The sequence below is a fragment of the Camelus ferus genome, chromosome 24 (genome assembly GCF_009834535.1).
Source record: "Camelus ferus isolate YT-003-E chromosome 24, BCGSAC_Cfer_1.0, whole genome shotgun sequence".
Classification (NCBI taxonomy): domain Eukaryota; kingdom Metazoa; phylum Chordata; class Mammalia; order Artiodactyla; family Camelidae; genus Camelus; species Camelus ferus.
Genome location: NC_045719.1, coordinates 16,985,843 through 17,008,094, shown reverse-complemented (window position 1 = coordinate 17,008,094; position 22,252 = coordinate 16,985,843). Strand labels below are relative to the sequence as shown.

General features: G+C 41.3%; 1 protein-coding gene and 1 long non-coding RNA gene across 5 annotated transcripts in view; one reads left to right on the top strand and one right to left on the bottom strand.

The window, feature by feature from the left end:
- Positions 1 to 1,174: 1,174 nt before the first annotated feature.
- ZNF397 (zinc finger protein 397) lies at positions 1,175 to 10,567 on the bottom strand. 2 transcript variants are annotated; one of them, XM_032467236.1, is made up of 4 exons: positions 10,427 to 10,567; positions 8,480 to 8,974; positions 8,070 to 8,211; positions 1,175 to 4,636 (listed from the first exon to the last, which is right to left on the bottom strand). In XM_032467236.1, the coding sequence occupies exons 1-4, from the start codon at positions 10,550 to 10,552 to the stop codon at positions 3,588 to 3,590; spliced, it is 1,812 nt and encodes a 603-aa protein (XP_032323127.1). In that variant the 5' UTR covers positions 10,553 to 10,567; the 3' UTR covers positions 1,175 to 3,587. The 2 variants fall into 2 exon arrangements, with proteins under 2 accessions (XP_032323127.1, XP_032323128.1); XM_032467237.1 differs by having other exon boundaries at positions 8,573 to 8,974.
- Positions 10,568 to 10,589: 22 nt separating this feature from the next.
- LOC106729419 overlaps positions 10,590 to 22,252 on the top strand; it is a 64,300-nt gene continuing 52,637 nt past the window's right edge. For all 3 annotated transcript variants that reach the window (XR_004314914.1, XR_004314913.1, XR_001365823.2), the window contains exons 1-2: positions 10,590 to 10,883; positions 12,992 to 13,071. This is a non-coding gene — a long non-coding RNA (uncharacterized LOC106729419). The remainder of the gene's footprint in view (positions 10,884 to 12,991; positions 13,072 to 22,252) is intronic.

Below are 22,252 nucleotides of genomic sequence, written 5' to 3'. Positions count from 1 at the left end.
AGGGAGCTTCTATAAACACACAGGCATTCTGTGTCCACCAGAATCAGGACGCTTTGCTTTGGGAGTTGAGAGAATGCCACGGCCTTCCCCTCCCCTCTCAGCAGCGCCTACAGAGAAACACAGGTGCAGAAAAAACCCATGACCCCTTAGAGCTGTGATCCTTTGCACCTGCCAACAAGACAGCTGTGAACAGTAATGCTACCAAGTAGCAAGGTCTGGTTCTGGCCCATCCGGAAGCAGGGGTCGGGTCTGCCTACCGGCTCACCCTACCTCTTCCCTCGGCAGACACACTCTCCAGGTCAGGTCCTTCTGAATGGGGAAGGACTGGCCATCCTTGCCCGGAGGGTTCACTTTGTGGGGCAAGAGCAGCAGTTGTTCCCAGGGGAGCTTGGGGAGACCAAGGGCAGACTTGTTTCAATGTCCAGTCCTCTGAGCTGGACAGTGTTCACTGTGGCCTGCGCCAAGTGAGGGAGGACGGGGAAGATAGCAAGCTGATATTAAGCACTTTGCCTGAATTCCACCTCTTTTTAAGTCCGTGAATCTGGGCAGAACCCATTTAAGGTGAACACTGGACTGCTTCTGTACCAAGAGAAACAAGAGGGCTCTGAGCAGAGAAGCAAGGGATGGCTTTTCCAGCAAGGCTGGTGAAGGAAAAAAACAATCACCTTTGACATCTGCCTTATGTTGGCACCCTGTTTCATAAACGTAGAATGTTGAAGCTTTAACTGCAAAAGATCATCTACTTCAGCTCCTCTCAACTGAGTTGTGAGGGGACTTGCTTGTGGCTGCAGATGTCATAGAAAAGCACTAATGTGAACAAGTCTCCACTTCAAGGCTACCGCTTTTCTCATCTATAAATCTTCATGCAAACAGCTCACACATGTGCAGAGATTTATAACTTGCAGGGTTTTTTTGTACACTAGTGATGGGTATTGTCATTTACCAGTGAGGAAGTCCCAGATCAGTTGCTGAGTTAGCTAATCTCCTAGGACACGGAAGCCACAAAGCTGCTATGGAAAGCACAAGCTTTTCTTGTTTCTCAACTATCCTGGGTTTTCATTCTGTTTCTTTTTTCTAACTTTAGAAGTTTTAGATATTTATGTAGGAAAATTTGGAAGACAAAAACACAAATATAAGTCACATATAAACTTCTCACCCAGGCATAACCAGTATAGCATGTTGAGATGATATATTTCCAACATTTTTAATGCATAAATGTTTTTACATGAACCATATTGTATATACCGTCATTTTTATTTAAGCTATGAATACATTGTCATTTTAATATTAATTAACATCACTTTCAACAGCTTTTAAGACTTTGTATACATTCGTGATGGTTTCTAAAGTATACATTTCCAGGTAGAATTTTAAAGTCAAAAGGCAGTGCTTAAGGCTGCTGGTATTAATTGCCAGAGACAGCATCTATTCACATCAGTCCCAATTTCCCTGAATCTCTGTTAATTTTGTGAGGGGGGGGAAAACCTGACATCTCAACCCTTGCTTTAATATACATTTTTAATTCCACCAAGGCTAACATTTATCATCCACAGGCATTTATTCTTTTGCGACTTGCCTTTTTAAGAAGCACTCTTGTTTTTCTACTGGGACTTTTTCATGGGAAGATAGGAGAAGTGGCTCCACAGACGCGTTCTGGACTCCTGTTGCCTGGGTTCAAAGTCTGACCTCACCTCTGTAGCTCTACGCCCTTGAGTAAGCCATGGCCCTAAGCCTTCATTTCCTCATCTGCAAAATGTGGGTGTCAGAGAAGTAATACATATATACAAAGCCCTCTGCAAGTGCCTATTACTTACCAATATCTGTAAGAACTCTATAATCTTCCTTTTGTAATAATCACTGTATCAATTCCTACTTAACACTGTCCTGTCCTTTTCAGTTTGTTTCTGTCTTCCTCTGTGGAAGAGGAGTATGAGTTGAAGAGCTTTATCATGCTATTTTGTTACACTTCATACACCTTCTTTTTTCATTCTCCTTCCAAGCATGGACATTTAGCCCTCCCGCCATGCTTACTGGTCAGTACAGGCTCATCTGTGTGCCCCAACAGGGGCATGACCTACATCCTTATGAAAACTCTTCTGTTCCTATGCACAGGATTCTAGATTCCCAGATTCGTATTTCCATTAAGGTGTGTTACAACTGTGATGTATTAGTTACTTTAAATAACAAGTCCTTCTGTTGCTGACCAACCTCTACACCTTTCTGCACTGCGCTGAGAAGCACCAGTCTGGGTACTTTTTTTTGCTGGGTCCCTCAGAAGAGGGCAGTCTCTGGAAGGACCACGACTGTTACTGTCACTTCCCTTCAGCATTGTCTTTAACAAAATTCACAAGACTGTGAAATTCTGCTGACATAACTCAAAACTGAACACGTGTGGTGCCTGGAGAGACCCAGCAGTTGACACATTTTTTAGCCCCTGAGCCCAGGGGAGTGCACCAGGAACTGTGGGGGCACAGCCCCAGAAACCAATACGGCAGCCACTGCAGCTTCTGACCCAGAGCCCTGGGAGCTAGGAGGAAGCGGCCAGCAGCTCTGATCAAGTCTTAAGAACCAAGGCAGTCCTTATGTCTGGGAGAGAGATTTGGAGCTCTACTGACTCTTAACCTCTAGCCTGAGCTCCTTCTGGCTCCCCCCCACCCCTTGGAAGGTCGAGTCTAGCCTCCAGGTTGGACAAGGAAACGACACATTAACCCTTTCCCTGGGGTCACACAAACCGAGACAAAGCTGCTCACCACCCTGTGTTCCAAGGACTCCAGGTTTTGCCTATTAATAAGTCTCCACTGGCTCCTGTTTTACTACAGGGCAGGGTAGTAAACAAAGATCCTGGCTGCATCCATGCTTCCCTTACAGATAAAAATCCACTTCAAAAGGAACTCAACAGGGATGTTCCACACAAAGCAGTCTTTTCCCTTAAGTTTCTCAGACATGCCATGTTCTCCTCCTGGCCTGTCTACCTCCCTGGCTAACTCCTACCCATCCTTTAGATAATTTTTCTCAGAAGCCTCCCCTTACCCAAGGTTGGGTCAGGTACTCCTTAATGTCACATGATCATAATAGTGTCACTGCCTGTTTGCCTTGTCCATTAAATTGTAAAGACTATCTTATTTTCCACTGTGTCCCTAGTGCCTGGCCACTCAAAAAATAACAGTTGGGTAAATTAATTTGTACTCTTTCTTTTCACTGTCTCACTTCTGGCTTGCCCTGGGCTCCACAAATCAGCAAGTGCAGTGACAGAGCCTGGGCTGCTGTGCCCTCTTCATGACATTCTCATGGCAAATGAGGCCTCAGGGTTGTATCCCCATCTTTCGTACCTCCTGAGTATCCCTGATGGTAAGAGGAAAGCTGGAAGCAATGATCCTTTCATCTGTGGTTCTGATTAGTCACAGGAAAAGCCTTCAGGGGACAATGCACATCAGCACTGGGAAGTGCTGTACAAAGTCAGACTGACTCAAGACCTAGTACTTTACCACCACCTTCCTGAGTCTTACCCCAAAGTAAATTAAACCCTTTCGACTAACAAAGACTTACAACCCGACTGAAGTATTTACAGTACTCATTGCATTCCCAAGTCACTTTACAGTGTGGACTCTCTGATGGCGCAGAAGGACTGATCTGTGTCTGAACGCCTTCCCGCAGTCGTTACATATATAAGCTTCATCCCCAGAATGAATTCTCTGGTGCTGGACCAGGGCTGAGCTCCTTTTGAAGGTTTTGCCACATTCATTACACTGGTAAGGTTCCTCTCCACTGTGAATTCTCTGATGTCTGATGAGGTTTGAGCTCAAACTGAAGGCTTTTCCGCACTCATTGCACTCATAGGGTTTCTCTCCACTATGTATTCTCTGATGGGTTATCAGCTCTGAGCTCTGCCTGAAAGCTTTTCCACACTCGTTACATTCGTAAGGTCTTTCTCCTGTGTGAATTCGCTGGTGTCTGATAAGCTTTGAGCTTTGGCTAAAGGTTTTCCCACACTCATTACACTCGTAGGGCTTCTCACCGGTGTGGATTCTTTGATGTATGATGAGATAGGAACTTTGACTGAATGCTTTGCCACATTCGTTACATTTACAGGCTTTCTCCCCCGTGTGGATTTTCCGATGTCTGATGAGGGCTGAGCTCTGGTTGAAGGCCTTCCCACACTCACTACATTCATACGCTTTCTCGCCACTATGAATTCTCTGATGAATAATAAGGTATGACCTCAAACTAAAGGCCTTCCCGCACTGGTTACATTTATAGGGCTTTTCTCCAGTGTGGATTCTCTGATGCTGTGTCAGAGAGGAATGCTGCTTGAAGCTGTGCCCGCACACCTCACACCTGTGAGGTCTCTCTTCTGTAGGAACTTTCTGATACGTCATCGAGTTTGCACTCAGGATCAAGCTTCTCTGAAGCTCGTGATGGTCTCTGTTTCCTAGAGACTTGTGGGTGAAGATGACTTGGTTAAAAGTGCCCCCTTGGGAAGGGGATCTTCTCAGTCTCTCCCCGGTGGCACTGGCTTGCTGCCACCCTAAACTGCTTTCGTGTTCACCGACTCCTCCAAACGCAGGTTCCTGGGAAAGTCTTTGCGATTTCTCTCCTGGAACGTGCTTCTTCGGCACTGATTCCTTAATCTCACAATCTGAAATGATAATAGCAAAAAACTATCTGTTATTTCTCCAGTCCCTCTCAATACTCACTTTCAGTGTGAGAGAAGGCGGATGCTTCTATGCAGAGATACAGCCATCTGCATGTATCTTTTCACCTCCTCCTTTCTAATACGGAAGACTACATCTGCAGTTTGAAATGTGTCCTTTCCTGCCTCCTCTGAGACTTCGGCTGATCAGCTAATTACCTACTATTCCTTTCCTAATATTTTCAACTTCTTTCCCTGCTGATTCCTCTTCCTCAACATTCAAATAAATTCAAATCTTTCCCATCTCTTCAAATCCAGCCCCTTGCCTGCACATCTCCCTCACGCAACCTCATGCCCATTCAGAGTAAAACTTCTTGAAAGGGTTGCCTGGACTCATCCCCATACTGTAATCTGGTTTGTCCTACCTGTGGACCCGCCACGTAGGACTGTCATTAAAATCAACCACCTTCATAGCTGCTTAACCCAACGGGTGCTTTCTGGATCTTACTTACTGGCCTCTTTACAGCACTGACACTGGGGACCACACCTTCCTTCTAGAGATATTCTCTTCCAAATACATTAGCCTGATTTCTGTGGCTGTTCCTCCTTAGATTCAAGGTCAATCACTCAAACATGAGTTCCTCTGGGTTCTGTTCTGAGCTCTCATGTATCCTCTACCTCCTAAGCTTCAGTCACTACTTACATAATAAGCTAATGTCTCCCCAGATCCCCAATTCTAACCCAGTTCCATTAAGCTCTGGATGCTCATAGCCAATGCTAACTGGCCATGTTACTTATAAATGTCTGAAAGCACCAAAATGTCCCAAACTAAACACATCTCATATGTATTTTTTTCCCTTATGTTTTCCCATTTATACGAATAGCACCACCATTAATCAAGCTGTTCAAGACTGAAACCTGAGTATCACCCTCAACTCCTCTCCCTCAGGCTCCAATTTTTTTAAAATTGAAGTATAGTTTCAGGTGTACAGCAAAATGATTCAATTATACACACATACATCTTTTCCAGATTCTTTCCCATTATAGGTTATTACAAGATGGTGAATATAGTTCCCTGTGCTACACAGTAGGACCTTGTTGTTATCTATTTTATATACTGTGTATCAACCCCAAACTCCTAATTTATCCTTCTTCCCTTCCCCTTTGGTAACTATAAGTTTGTTTTCTATGTCTGTGGGTCTATTTTTCTTTTGTAAAATAAGTTCATTTGTATATTTTTAAAAGATTCTCCATATAAGTGGTATCATAGGGTATTTGTCTTTCTCTTACTTCATTTAGTGTGATAATCATGTTGTTGCAAATGGCAATATCTCATTCTTTTTTTATGGCTGAATAATATTCCATTGCAGATATATACCACATCTTCTTTATCCATTCATCTGTTGATGGGCACAAATTGCTTCCATGTCTTGGTTATTGTAAATAGTGCTACCGTGAATACTAGGGTACATGTATCTTTTCAAACTAGAGTTTTTGTCTTTCCCAGATACATGCCCAGGAATGAGATTGCTGGAGCATATGGTAATGCTATTTTTATTTTTTTAAGGAACCTCCATACTGTTCTTCATGGAGCCTGCACCAATTTACATTCTTATCAACAGTGTAGGAGGGTTCCCTTTTCTCCATACCCTCTTCAGCATTTATTATTTGTAGGTTTTTAAAGATAGCCATTCTCACCAATGTGACATGATACCTCACTGTAGTTTTGATTTGCCTTTCTCTAATTACCACATGCTCCACTTTTAACAATGACCAGCTACTGCAATGCAGTTTAAATGCTGATGAACAGAAGTCAGCTAAGATCTTCCCCACCTCTCACCAGAACGTATCTTGATTTATTCACCGTGGCCACTTGGATTATAACTGTCTCTAACAGGACTCTACTCTTGCCTTCCCCAAATCCATTCTCTACTCTGCAACTAAGTTCTAAAACAAATCCAGTCCTGTCAGTCTCTTGTCTAAAACCCTTCAACTGTACTCCACTGCACTGGACAAACAAATCAGGGTAACAGACACGTTTTCACAACCTGGGTCGCAGCTTCCTCTCTGGTTCCTCTCTCACCACCTCTCCCCTAAGTTTAACTGAAGTTACCCGCAATTCCCAGACTGGGTTGTATTCTTTCACCTTCAGCACTTTGTGGCCTTTGATTGTGCGACACTGTAATATAGGAAATATATACTGGCCTTCATCCCCAGTTCCTGGCACAGAGCTTTTTAAACCCCTGCAATTTCCTATGTGGTAGAGATGAAAGGATACCGGAGTTCATGCTAAAGTGTTGGCTCTTGGAGGGTAGGGGGGCTGGTTGCCAAAGGAAACAACCATTTGATTAGAGGGTTGGAACTTCCAGCTCCACCCTTTGACCTCCAGAGAGAGGGGCTGGAGTTGGAGTTAGTTACGATGGCCAATGATTTAATTAATCACGCCTACCTAATGAAACCTCCACAAAAACTTTAAACAAAGGGGTTCAGAGAGCTTCAGGGATGGAGAATGCACCCAGGAGAGTGGTGCAACCCAAACTCCAGACAGGTGGATGCTCCTGTGGTCAGGACCCTTCTGAACCTTGCCCTACGGACCACTTCATCTGGCTGTTCATTTGTATCCTTTACAATGAACCAGTAATGGTAAGTAAGGTGTCTCCCTGTGTTCTGTGAGCCATTGTAGCAAATTATGAAACCTGAGGAGGGGGTTGTGGAACCTCCAATTTGCAGCGAAATCCGACAGAAGTGTGGGTAATTTGGGGACTCATTACAGGCGACTGGCATCTGACGTGGGGGGCAGTCTTTTGGGGCTGAAACCTTAACTCGTGGAGCCTGCACTAGTCCTGAGCAATGTGTGTCAGAATTGCTTAATGGGAGGCAAAACCCCACATACCCAGCGACAGAAGTGTTCTGAGAAGAGAAACAGTTTTTCCCTTTAGCTTAGAAACTCCTCCTCCCACCTGTTTACCTGGCTTTCTTTTACCCACAGTTCAAGTCTCAGTTTAGAGGTCTCTTCCTCCAGGAAGTATTCCTTGAACCTCTCAGGTTGAGTTAGGTGCCTTTATATGTGCCCCTACAGTACCCAGTGCCTACTTTTATTCTATAACTGACTACCTAACACTGTATTATCATTGCCTTTTCGCTTGTTCACTGCCCCATGTGGATGGGAAAATTCTTAAAGATTGACACCCGGTGCCTACCACAGTATGACATGTATTAGCCCCCTGTTAAGTTATGTAATGAAGGAATTAGTGAATAAATGACACAAGGAGGGCTGGCTACAATTCATCAGGATTACTGAACACAAGGCTGCAAAAGTGAGCACCTCTGTTAGAATAATGGTGAGGCTCGCACATTGCATGTTGTAAAATGCAGTTAATTCTGTATCCTCAAAACCACAGTCCAGATGACAGCTCCCAGGTGAGTTTCTATTTCTTACCACTTTGGGGGGAAAGGCAAGGTTCCCAGGGTTTCAGCTGTGTCTTTAAAGGCTGGAGCTGGATGCCTGTTAACTCCTGGGATGCTCCAAGACGGGTCAAATCCTTCCATGGCACTGCTGGTCCCTGTGGACTAGTGGGGACCTGAAATCAGTAAAATACGGTTAGCTATGTGAGAAAATCCCTAGGGAAAATGCTTAGTAAAAAATCTCCAAGAGGTCTGCAAGACAGCTCCAGGGATGAGGGACAGGAACAAAAGAACTATTCAAGGATAGAGTCAGGCATGGCCCCAGTAGTCACTTCAGGGTTATGGTTCAGTAGAGACAAACAAATTCTCATCCTACTCTTATGATGATGCCACATGCTCCAGTCTGTAAATTCCTTTCCCCACAACACATCTCCCCGTTCCCACCTGCTGCCCTGGGTCATCAAATTCCCTCTCCAAATCCTCCAACAGAGTCACAGCTTCCTCGCCACTTTTTGGACTATGTTGCTGAACCCAGACCTGCAGCTCCTCAGGCAGGATGCTCAGGAACTGCTCCAGCACCAGCAGCTCCAGGATCTGCTCCTTCGTGTGCACCTCCGGCATGAGCCACTGATAGCAGAGCTCCTGGAGTCGGCCCAGAGCCTCCCGGGGCCCAGGTGTCTCCTGGTAGCAAAACTTTCTGAACTGCTGGCGAAACAGTTCTTGGCAGGATCGGGTACTCCCATTCTGCTTCAATTTCTGACCCCAAGAAAGGCTTTCTTCCACTTTCACTAATATCAGTTCTTGTTCCTGAGGATTCTGAGGTACTGGGGTTGAAACTGCTCTGGATTCCACAGCCATTCTGGGCTGAAATGGCTCAGCAAAAAACTCACTACAACTGGGCACTGTACTCCAGAGTTTCTTTGAGTAATCTCTTCTTTCCTGAAGGATATAAAAGCACTGTTAACTTCTAGCAATGAAAAAAGTCTTTAAGAATTTACAATAATAAAGATCAGTTATCCAAGAAACACATTGAAAGGGGTTAGGTTTGAGACTGTAACTAAGTAATAGTCAATTGATAACCAACTGACAAACTGAAAATCACTCACCTCATTGTCTCCCATTTTGTAGAATTCCTACCACTTTTATGCTATGAGAAATTATTTTAGATAATTTGTTTGGCAAAAGAATGCAAAACTAACATGAACTAGAGATTGAGAAATCTCCTTTTCAATTCTTTCAATACTGATCACATTAAGGAAAATTGTCTGTCTGTTTAACATTGTCCATAAAACTTTAAGAATTCCCTTTTTAATAAAGCATAGGCTTCAGAATTCCATGGGTAACTAGCTAGGATTTGATATGCTGACTTTTAAACATTTATTTTTAGTTACCTCCTACCTATGGCAAATAATGTTTTTCATTTGAGGTGGTAATAAAGCATTAAAAAAAATCCACATTAAACATGAGTTGATTTAGGCGGGTGGGTATAGCTCAGTGGTAGAGCACATGCATAAGGTCCTGGGTCAATCCCCAGTACCGCCACAAAAAATAAAACAAAAACATGAGTTGATTTAAATTAAAATGTTGGATATTTGATCAAATTTAGTATTTAATGCACTTTTTTAAAAAAATGGTGGTACTGGGGATTGAACGCAGGACCTCATACGTGCTAAGCATGCGCTCTACCACTGAGCTATTTACCCTCCCCCTCCTATAATGTACTTAAACAAACACAGGCACTTATTATGGGCTTTGTCCTGAGTGGGATATCCGGATACAAAGGTTTTCGCTCGTGAATAAATAAGCCTACCGATGAAATTAACCAAGTATTTGTTAGGTTACCATGTGCTCAGAAACATGTCAGATATTACAGACACACAAAAGCAGCAAAAACATTAATCTCAACTCTCAAAAAGCTTAGAATATACGTAAGTAAACCTTTTTAAAAGTGAAAAGTGGCAACAAATAATTGTTTTTTTTTAAATTTTGTTTAATTATATTGAAAGAAGGGTATGCCCTTGAATTAGCCGGATCGATCAGTATAATTTAACCCCAACACTACAGTTAACTTTAGAGATCAGAATATTTAGCCTACAAATGTGTGGTTTATTAACGAGCCCTGCTGCACGAGCCTTTCTATTTTCACATCACGGGTAAATCACGGCATCTACGAAGTCACGGGGTGGGGGAATAACTGCACTGGCCGCTGGAAAGCAGGGGCTTGAGGGTTGGCCTCCTCTGCGTGCGCAAGACGCTCGGAGACGCCGCCCGGACAAGGAGCGCTACTCGGGGGCCGGCAGGCCGAGCAGTGGGGCTCCTCCACGCCGCGCCCGCCGCCCGGGCCGCGCGCCCTCCCTGCCCTCCCTGTGCCTTGGGCCCCGCGTCCCTCACCGCAAAGCTCGAAAGCGGCCCGGGCGCAAGCCGGGGTCCCGGAGCCGCGAGCCACAAAGACCGGAAGTGCGCGCCCGCGGCCTTCCGCTCGCACGCCCTCGCGAGCCCTCGTCGGCCCCGCCCCATGCTCAGAGGCAGCCAATCAGCTCTTGGATCCGGATCTTCCTACCTCCTTCCCGCGGAGGCGGCGGGCCCTGCGGAGCGTAGACGCCCCGGTGAGGGTGCGCTAGAGGCGGGGGTCTCTGGGAGACGCCGCCCCTCCCCGAGGGCGACGCTCCCGGCCTCTGCCGCCTCCTGCCTTGGCTTTCTCCCGCCGCCGCGCACAGTACTTGGTGTCCCGTCCCTCCCGATGCATCTCGCCTCGAGTTTTCTAGAGGAGAATTCGGATGTTCCTGTAATTCCTGTGCGTTTCCAGTACGTCGGACAGAAGTGAACGCGTGGCTGAACTGGCTGAAAAGTAACAACCGCTTATATTGCTCTTCCCTGTGCATACCGTTTGAGCTTCACAGCAGCTCTCTGCGGTAGATATACTATGCCCATTTTGCAGCCGTAGACACTGCCCAAGTCAAGCAGCTCGTGACCAGAGACCCCTAAGTCACCATGGTTCGAGGACACTGGATTCCCAGACTGCGCCTCTAATGCAAGATTTTCCCATTTTTCACTGGAACCTGGCTAGCTTAAGCCTTAGTGTTTCAATTTTCCTTTGGCCATTTAGGAGATAAAAAACGACGCCTCATGTTGTTTTAACTTGCATTTCTTTTAAATTAGCTTGAGGTTAAGGTATTTCCATCACATGTTTATTGAACATTTACGGTTCTTCAAGGAAACGGCATTTCCCATTTTTTAAATTGAAGTGTTACAATTTTTCTTATATATTTTCCACAGGTTTTTACTTGGATATCAACTAATTTGTTGCAAGTTGCAAATATCCCCCCCCCGCCCCCGTTTTGTACTTAATTTGTAAGTGTTGGTACAGGGTGTTAAATGAATGGGAACAAATTCTCCTTTGTGAGCTGGGACAGTTGAAACACACATATTTGGGAAAAAATATTAATTAGCATTCAGAGCGACTCACTAAATAATTCTTCATCATTGTGAACGGACTATGGCAATTTCACAAAGCGAGAGAGCAAATAACACTACCTTGTGTTTCAGCTGTTGCTCCCTAACAAACCCTTCCAATACAGTAGTTCAGGCAGGGCTTAGCAGAGATGGCTGGCCATACTTTATGTGGTGTCAGCCCACTTGGCTACAGTGGGACTGGAAGTTTCAAGATGTTGTCAGTCATATTGCTGTGTTCCTGATGCTGCCTTTGGACTGCAGTTACTTGATTCTCTGGCATAAAGCCTCTCTCCATGTAGTCTCTCATCATTCGACAGTTTAGCTTAGGCTTTCCTACATGGTCTTGGTTTCCAACAGATTGAAGGAGGAAGGGAAGATGCTTGTTCTCTTAAGGCCTAGGTCTGGAACTGTCATTGTATTCTACTGTATTCTGTTGGCAGGACTAGACTCATAGGAAGGGCATTGAAATAGACTCCACATTTTAATAGGTGGAGCAGCTTGAACGTAAGAAATTTAGGCAGTTATCACTGCATTCAGTTTACCACACCTTGCTAAATTGAGAAGCCTACTTTTAGGAATGGAATTATTGAGAGAGAGAGAAGAAATGCTCTTAACTGCAGTGATAGAAAACCTTACTAAATGTCCTTATTGTTTAAGCCTTTTTGTTATCCAGCATAGCTAGGTGTGTGGAGGTAAGGCCATCCCCAGGGTTGGTTAATTTAATGACTTGACAGTATTATCAGGGAACCAGGTCTCTTCCCTCTTTTTGCTCTGCCATCTTTAAGTGTGTTGGCTTGTTTTCCAGTCTGGCTTCCATTATGGTTGTAAAATGGCCATTTCAGGTCCCAGTTAAGGACGATATCCAGAGGCAGGGAAAGGGAACACTCTTATATTCTGCTCCTTTTTAAGATTAAGGGAAACCTTTCCCGCCAGCAGATTTTCCTGGATAGCTCATTAATTAAAATTGCCTCAGCTGTCTATGCCTAGCACTAACGAGGGGGTGAGGCCTCCAAGGTAAGCTTGGCTAATTGAGATTCATATCCCAGGGCTGAGGAGGGGCCAGCCTCTCCTGAAAGACACAGACAGTCTGGGGAAGGTGAATGAAATTAAGGTTATGTTAAAAAGACAGAAGAACGGGATAGAGGAATGATGAGTGTGCAGTTGTAGCATCTCCTTCAATAGGTCCTCTGATTATAGGTGATAGGCCTAAATTGGTCAGAAACAGAGACACTAGGGAAAAAAATTCAAATTCTTATTATTCCTTATAAAAGCTATTTAAAATAGAAATTAATGACTTAGTTACAAGAGGTATATAAGAGTTATCTGGCTTAGGTTTATAGCAAATTTCTAGGACTTGGTTTAAATTCCCAGTGGGATAGTAACTGATTACTGTTGAGAGCCTTAGCCAACAGTTTCTACTTAATGGTGTCTTAGTCCATTTTGCTATAACAGAAATATCGTAGACTCAGTGGCTTATGAACAACATAAATTTCTTTCTTACAGTTCCGAAGGTTGGCAAGTTATGATCAAGGCAGCTGTAGATGCGGTGTCTTGTGAGGACCCACTAACTCGTTCATAAACTGGTGAGTAATGCTATTGATTAGATAAAGTCCAGCTACTTGAATTATGTATCATTTAACAGTGCTGTACTTCGTGGTCTTTATCAAGTGAGATAAACTTAACTGTAAACCACTGTTTGATAATCAAGATAAAGTGGCTTCTGATGCTTGAGGAAAATGGATCATTTTCTCATTCAGTGAATAGTATTAAACATTAGCATATGTGAAACCCTGGTAAGAAGAGAGAGATTCAAATGAAATAATAAATTAGCCTCCTCCACTTCACTTACAAGTGTAACTCCTAGAGGATAAACTCCATGAGGGCCGGGGTTTTGTTTTCTCCTTGTTGTCTCCTGTATGACTAGCATATGAATACACAAGAGAGAGCACTGGTGCTGGTAAAGTAATTAAACAAGGAGGTCATTTGATGGCGGTGGCTCTAAGGCCTTGGCAGCCTACATAAGCAAACGAAAACCTAAGCCAGAGTTGATTCCTGTAAATGCCTCAAGGAAAGAAATGGAAACTTCAGAACAACTAATCACAAACAGCCAACAGGCTTTCTCAAATGAGGCCACCACCCAAGCTATGGTCAGTCAAGGATTTCCTTGCTTTGCTTCCGCGTGTGCTCTGGAAAGCCTTTCCTTGAGCTCCTACTGCTGGGCGCTCCTAGGTGTTTTCAGTTTGGCGCTGCCTGGCTTGCTTTGATGTTTGCTCAGAGAAACTCTGCAAAATTTTCCTGTACTTCAGTTGACCTTTTAACAGTGCCCAAACGAGTGATAGTAAGTAATTGAAAGATTCAAAGAAGTAGAGTATTCAGAAGGGAAAATTTTGAATAATATACTTTGTTTATTTTAACTCAGGATTTATTTTCATTAGCTGTAGCAGGATGACAGATACAGAGACAACTGCCTTTGAAAGAGTTTATCACTCACAGTTCCCCAGAGGATGGGAAGCACTGAGTGCCACACGGGGCCACATGGGTCACTCACAGAGAGAAGCAGAGAGAGAGAAAACTGGGACTAAATCTTTACTGTAGTGCTGGGAAGCAGCTGGGGGGATGTCCCCTGTTGAGTGGAAAGCAGATCACACAGTTGATGCTGTGGTTGGAGGGTTCGTGATAAATTTCCCGAGCTCCTGATGGTGGAGGTGTCTAAAAAACCTTGGGTCGTTAGCATGGTTCTGTAACTCCAAGATGCCGAGTCATGATTACGGAATATCAAGAATAATTATTACACTTACTAAGTTCTGTTAGTGTTCCCATTATATCACCAGTCTAATTGTGTTTTTTAGAGACAGATAATAGAGGTATTAACAGAAGGAAACAATGCTTATTTGTCGTACACAAGACAGTAAACAAAGGCTTTATTTACCAAGTTGTTTTTCTTTGCCTCAGTGTCAAAGCAAGCCCTTGAGGTTGCTCAAGAGGTGCATTTATCGTGCCCGGGAACAGAGTTAAAGCTACAGACAGGCTTATTATGGTTTTACTTTTTTTTTTCTCCCTTCACGGATTAACCAGAGAGAGATCTCATCCTTGCTCTTAATCCTGCCAGCCACTTCTGAAGGATCTTCCACCAGGACTGTGTTCTGCCTTAGGGGTGATTCAACAAAGAAAGATACATTCTAAGATTAGGGGGGGAAAAAAAACTCTGCTAAAGAAGCTGAATGAAATATTTTCTAATGATTTTGTGGGTAGGAAGCAGTGTGTGGAGGGAAAGCTTTTCTTTTTCCTTTTTTAAAGCTGTAGGATTTGGGTGTTAAGACGCCTCATTTCATTATACCTATTATTTGTGGTAAGCTGGGCATGTTTCAAAATCTAATTTGGTTGCCATGAGCTTGTATTATTTGCCTAAATTCTTTTGTTGTTGTAGTAGTCATTACTAGAAGGAGATTTGGGTTTTAATTAAATTTTTTTACAGAACAGTGAACGTACTGAATACTCATTGGGTTTATGTTTGGGAGCATCTGTTGAGAAGTTTTATTTCTTTAATCTTGTTAGGCAGCATGGAGGTAAATAACTAATTTATATACTACCCAACATTACTTCTAGGCCTTCCGAATGCCAAAATGTGTTTTTATTTTTAAAACATTTTTCAGGAGGTACAACCCAGTTTGCTTATGTTTTCTGGATTTGTCTTACTTTTAAAAATTCATTATTTTATATCATGTTTTTATGATGGGGAATATACTACCACAGGTAATAACACTTTCCTTATAAATGGCTATTGATTTTGGTTATATTAAAAAGATCCAATTGAGTACCTTTTGGTGGAACTTCCTTTATTTATATGTAATCTACCAGTTTGAAGTTTGTGATCATGTACACACTGACCAGAAGTGAACTCTCACTACCAGAAATGGAAATGTTACCCAAAGGGAACATTTGGGGCCAGCACTTTGGGGAGGGTGGGACAAGTGGGTCTGTTCAGAATAATGTAAAGTTTACCAGATTCAGATTCCGGAGCGAGACTGGGTTCAAATCTCTACTCTCTCAATTATTAGCTCTCTGACCTTGTGCAAGCTTATTAAATTCTCTATGCCTCTATTTCCTTTTCTGAACAATGGGGATAAAGTACCTACTTCATAAGGTTGTTGGAATACATTTAGAATAGTGCTCAGTGAATGTGTTTTGTTGGTATTTGGGGGAGAGATTGATGAGGAGTGTGGAAGCTGGAAGAGGGACTATTTCTGCAAGTCTTGATCTGCCTAATGCTAAGAATTGTTTCGTCTTTGTTAAAAATGCACCTCACTAGGCCTTCAGTTAGAACACCTAAGGAGGGTTCAAAGAATTTGTATTTTTGACATATACCCCAAGTGATTTTTATTGTCAGATTAGTTTGGGAAACTGGGATGTAGTAGACAGAGTGTAGACTTCAGACTCAGATGTGGATTCTGATCCACTCATTGAACACTTATGTCCAGATGTCCACATGGATCAGGAACTGTTTTAGTTGCTGGGCATGCAGCGGAAACTAAAACCAATGGAAATCTCTCATTTTTTGTGCCTTTGGACCTTAGAGATCTCCTGTAATTTCTACTCTAAAATGTCAACCAGGGCCTGTCTGAGTGACTTGAATGAACTATTTAAACAATAAAAGCTTTTCTTTCCCTTGTCACAAAAGCATTATGAGTTCATTAATGAAAAAAAAAAAATCAGAAATTGTAAGCCATAGCCGACTGAGCTCATGTTGGAGAGGGAAAATCTTAGCTGTCCAGAGGTCTGCTGTTCATATTATGTAAAAGAATTTAGAATAGAAAAAAAAAAAAAAAGTGGTGGGGTTAGTGGTTTGATGGTGGCAGAGATGTCCAAGTGGTTTTACCTTTAAATGGGAAATTGAGCCACTTGACCACAGAAAAGCAAGTATGACCAGACTTAGTTCCCTTGGGTTTTGGGTTTCTGTATTGTCTGCTTGGCTAGTTGCCAAGACCAGTACGTTATTTTGACAAATCCCTTCAGAATTGTCCTTTGAAAGGGAAATTATGGCGGCTTAATTTTAGTGTTCTCTCCCTCCTGGGAGATATGATCGAAGCCAGGAATGTTTTCTTTGTTGATGGCTTCTGTAAGAGGGCATGGTCACCTGTGAAGGTACCTTTGCTGCTCTCTTGTCAGAGAATACCAAAAAGTGTCCAATAGTGGTTTGAACTTATTATTAATTATTAGTTGTTGCATTATGGAATTATTATAATGGAATGCTTACTGACTTGAGTTTTTGCCCTCACACATCATGACTAAGTAGAAATTTTAGGGCCAATGGAAGGGACTGGGAAAAATTGGTCATTTGAAAACTCTGGTCCTACTTAATTATCATCTGAAATAACTCAAATTTGTCTTTTCTTTTTTAATGTTTTACTTCAAGCCTTTATTGTCTTTCTAGCTTCTTAATTGATCTCCTTGACTCACACCTGCCCTCTTATCTGAGTGCATTTTTCAGATCTCTGCTGGAGTCTTAAGTGAATCTGATGATGTCACCAACCTATTTATAAGTCTTTGCTGCCTTACTGTGCCCTCCGAATATAAGGTGCACACCCTTACCACACCATTCAGCATCTTCCTCCTTCTGACCCGTAGCTATTATCCCCTGTGTCCCTGGGCACCAGAGCTGATACACCATTTCCCTCATCCTACTATGTTCAGCATTTTGCCTTTGCCCTGACAATTTTCTTTAATAACCTTTTTGCTTTTGGAATAAGTCCTGAGCATCCTTCAAGGGTGGTTTGCTTATGTGTCGTTTTCCCTATGAAACCTTCCTTGGCTCCCTAGGAAGAGCTCTGTTGTGAGTTGTTCCTCTTGTAATCCTAGGATCTGGCTAAGCACTTGGAGCATACCTGTTAATTTCTTTTTAAAATGAAAAGTACCTTTTTTAAAAAAAAAGGTATTTTTTTTACCATTTAGTTCTTTATGTGGTAAATTTCCTTTGTTTGATTTCTTAGCGAACCAAACTAATAGCATCATCATTGTCTTCATCACTGACATTTAACATACCTAGACTGCTTGCATACAGGTGGTGTGCAGAAAGATCTGACAGTTGGTCCTGCACGCATTGACTCAGTCAGCTGTGTAGGAGCCCTGGAGTGATGTTGAGTGAGTGTACTTCTTTCGATGTTGTGCCACCATAGAGCCCACAGTGAGACCTCGTTGAGACTGTCCTACGTCAGTCTCCAAGTTTCATTTAAAATTCAAGGTCATGACCTGACTCATACCTGACACATTTCTAGGCTTAGTAGCTATTCCCTTATATGATTTTAAACAGGTCTCAAGTCAATTTTGCAGTTAAGCAAGTCTAGTCAGTTTAGTTTTGTGTTTAAATAGCAACTGATCTCTCAGTCTCCTAGGAAACTAGGAACTCAAATAATAACCCTTTATACAGAGAGCATGTCAGGATCTCTTAAATCTTTAAATGCAAGGCAAGCAAATGCTGTTAATTAACAGTTTATGTAGGTAAGCATGATGACATGGCAGAATAAAATAAAATTAGGAAAATACACAAGTGAACAGAGTCTGCTAATGACTGAATCTAACCAAACAAAATAAACTTAAGAAATTGTTTATCTTTTTTAATCTAACTTGCCCACAAAAGTCAGTCAAACAGAAGTACCTGTTTACCGAATTCGGGTTTGGCTGCTCACCACTCAAAAGCCAATAATTTGAGAGGCAAGGATCAGTAGAAAGGAAAGGTGCTTCAGTCAGAGGAGCCGGCCATTTGGGGAAATGGTAGACTGATGTCTGGAGACCATCTCTGAAGACTCTGCTCAGCCATGACAGTTTTTAAAGGGAAAAGTTGGGGGAAGAATCTGAGTGAATCATGGAGGCCGGAGGCGGTTCCGCATCCTTCTCCTTTGTGTGCAGACTGACTCACTCTCTCTTCAGATGTTATCTTGCCCCGTGATCTGCCTGCAGGATGGCTAAGGGGGCTGTTGGGGTTGGAGAGCTAGTCATTCTTTAACTGCTTAATTCTTCATTCTTCTTTTCATCAAGGAAAAAGAACCAACAGGTTAGACAAGGCATGGTGTACGTTCAGGAGAGTGTACGTCAGGAGTTAGTTTCAATTGCTTAGTGATCTCATTCCTATAATTAGGTGCTTATAAGGTTTTTGGGGGACAGAAATGGGCAAATGGAAAAGGGGCAGAAGAGCTACTTTGATACCTAGGCCATGGGATAAATTCTTCTATTTTTACTGAATTGTATACTTTATTCAAAGAATGAGTAAACTAATCAGCCTTAAAATCATCACTGGTTTTTGTAGTTATTTGATCGTATTATTATTATTATTGTTAGTATCTATGTTAATAATATAGTTATATATAAAGGGTTAGTATTATAGATAGTAAAAACATATCACATATTAATCATGTTTATGAGACTGAAAGGTCATTGAAGGTGCATATGAGAGATGTTCCAGAATACTCAAGGAGTTTTCAATTTCTTATATTCCCGAGCTCCTCTATTCCTTTTCCTCTCTCCTCTCTGGCTTAGCCGAGACCTTGCTGTGTGGTGTTGTATTACGCCTGTTGTGAATTAACCAGCAGGTGGTAATGAGCAACAGTGGTGACACTGGATCTAGCTCTAAAATGATTGAAACGTATAACGACCTCTACTGCTTTGGAAATGCAGTTTGGTTGGAGCCAATAGATTAGCTAAATTTTTTTTTGAATATATATATTTTTACTGAAGTATAGTCAGTTTGCAATGTTGTGTCAATTTCTGGTGTACAGCATAATGCTTCAGTCATACATGAACATATATTCGTTTTCATATTCTTTTTCATGTAAGTTACTACAAGATATTAAATGTAGTTCCCTGTGCTATACGGTATGAACTTGTTTATCTATTTTGTATCCCACAGTCCTACAGTCCCGCAGTCTGCAGTTCTTTGGCGGTTCTAAATACTCAGGAGAAACACAGGATGCTTGAGACATTCTCCTGGAGCATGCTGCCACCTCTTGTCCAGATCAAGCAGGGCGGCTTTTGTAGGATCCCAGGGGAGCCTGCAGCATAATTCCTTGTTCCCACTAACACTGAACACTTTTTGAACATAGTAATTTGAATTTTCAACATCTAAAGGATTCATCAAATATTTAAATAATAAAGAAAAGGCACAGGCAACTAAGTTCAGTATCATGTAGTAACCTATAATGAAAAAGAATATAAAAAGGAGTATATGCATGTCCACGTATGACTGAAACATTATGCCGTACACCAGAAATTGACAGAACATTGTAAACTGACTATACTTCAATAAAAAAAAGGAAAATAATATAACAGCCAAAGGAACCGAATAATCTGAAATATTTTCCACAAAGTTATATGAAAACAAAGATGCTAGAAAGGAGTGAACTCTGTTACTCCTACTTTGGAGCTGTATAAACAGGAAGAATATTAGCCTTGAAGAATTTTATAGTGAAACGCTTCAGGTTCAGTTTCTTTTATGCTTATTCAGTCTTGTAAACTTGTCATCTCTTTTTAAAGTTGGTGGCATACGTAAAAACTAAATAGCTTTGGCCTAGATGAAAAAGTTGGATATTTAAAATCATTAATATAGTAAATATGTGCTGTATCACCTAAATTTTTTTATATTTAATTAAATCAACAATGTTTATTAATCACCATTGAGCCAAGCACTCTGCCAGTTTCTGTGACTCCTGCAGTCAATAGAAGCCTTCTGGAAACCTGTGTGGAGGGTGCCATGGAGACATCACCGAATTCTAGAACCGTGTAAGGTGCAGTATTCATAGAGTGCTTTGGGAGCATGGCGGAGGAACTCCAAACCCCAACTTGGATTACGGAAAATAAAAGGCAAAGTAGATTAATGAAAATATTCTTTTATAGGCTTGCTAGTTTGTAGCTGACAAATACAGACTTAAATTTATGTCTCCCATAATGACAACTTAAACTCCAGTTTTATATTGTTGGGTTTCTGTTCAAAGTATGTATTACTCATTGTAAATTTTCCTTCTTTTTCTTCTCTCAAGGAAAAATACTTAAATTTGGAAAAATTGTGTACTGTTTATGTAGTTAAGATATAAATCATTTAATAACTAAGGTTTAGACAGAAACGGCTAGAGGCTATAAAAGTATATATATTTATAATCTCTCTAGACTTACTATTCACTGCCTTAGGAATGATCACTTTTCCTTTTTTAGTGATCACTTACCAATGCTGTAATCATGCTGCCCCCTCCTCCAATGTTATAATCTAGGCTAATGTTCTGTAAAGAACCACTTCTTCAACTTTAAATCAATTTTTAGCTCTGTAGGTCTGTGAGCTTTGAGGATATAATTCCCTTCAGCTTTTAATTTTAAATTTGTTTAAAAATTGGAAGGACAAGCTGCCAGTCCGGAATGAATGCATGACTAAAATAAATAAGTAAATGAACAAGCAAACAAATGAATAAACAAACACACGCACAGAGTGCACATGTGCACAGACAGTGAGCTGTTGGAATATTACTCTCAGACTTTAGGCTGCTGCTGTAATAAACTATAGATCTTTGGTACTTTCTTATTTGGCATCTTCCTTCTGCAAAGGGCCCTGTCAGTGGCCCACCTTCACTGTTGTCTTTTAAATAAATATTTTATATCTCTTTAAAATAGCGTGGCACTTCTAGACCTCAGAATTTCATAAGGTTCAGTTGTTAATGCCTTTAAAATTTGCTAAAATATTCTTTATTATTGTTCCAACTTTAAATTTAAACTAATTTCTTAGACTGTTGAATAAGAAGTCATCTTTCAGCATTTTGATCCAGGGGCTCTTGGTAGCATCTTAAGACTCCTAGTCTCTGATTAGGTCTTTAATAGAATATTTTCAGTCTATAAAAATTAGTTGGGATACCTTTTAATGGAAGTTAAAATGAATAAAATGATCTTTTCCTAACCTGCTAATTGTTGTTTATAATCCGATGTTCTGAACAGATAAGTTTTTGAATGATTTAAAAAAATAGCAAAAAGTATAAAATGAAAAAGTTTTCTTATCTACTCAGTTCCCACCTACCTGCCTACTCTCTGGATAGCCAGTATAAGTGGTTTGTATATATCGTTACAGAATTTCTTTATTCATATAAGAGCAAATCAAATATCTTTTCTTATTTTGCCCCTTTTACTCAAAGGGAAGCATACTATATATTGTTTTCATTTTACTTTAAAAAAAAACTAATAATAGTTTTAATAATAGAAATCTTTCTGTATTAACTAAAGCGCCTTTTCATTTTCACTACAGCATAATATTCTATCTTGTAAAATTTATTAAACCATAACTTAATCAGTTTCCTACTGATGAACATTTAGGTTGTTGCCAATTTTTTTTGCTGTTATAAACAGTGCTACAGGAATAACCAGATATATTTTTAAATAGGATAATTGATCTTACTTTTTTCTGTGAATATTTTTCCCTCATTTATTTTTTACTTTTTTCTTTTAGTCTTTCTTAAAGGCAGGTCTGCTGACAACAGATTCTTTTACTTTTCTGTCATCTGAGATTTTCTGATTTCCCCTTCATTCTTGAAGGATATTTTCACTGGATATGGAGTTCTTTTCTTTGCATACTTGAAAAATATTCCAAGTCTTCTTATGTGTGTTTTATGTATAAAGTCTCCGGATTTTAGCTGTACTTAGCAAAAAGAAAAGGGAAAAGTACATTTATGCCATCTTGTCCTGGAATCAGAAATGCATGGGACAGTTTTTAATATTTATATTATTTGTGTTCAAATTTGG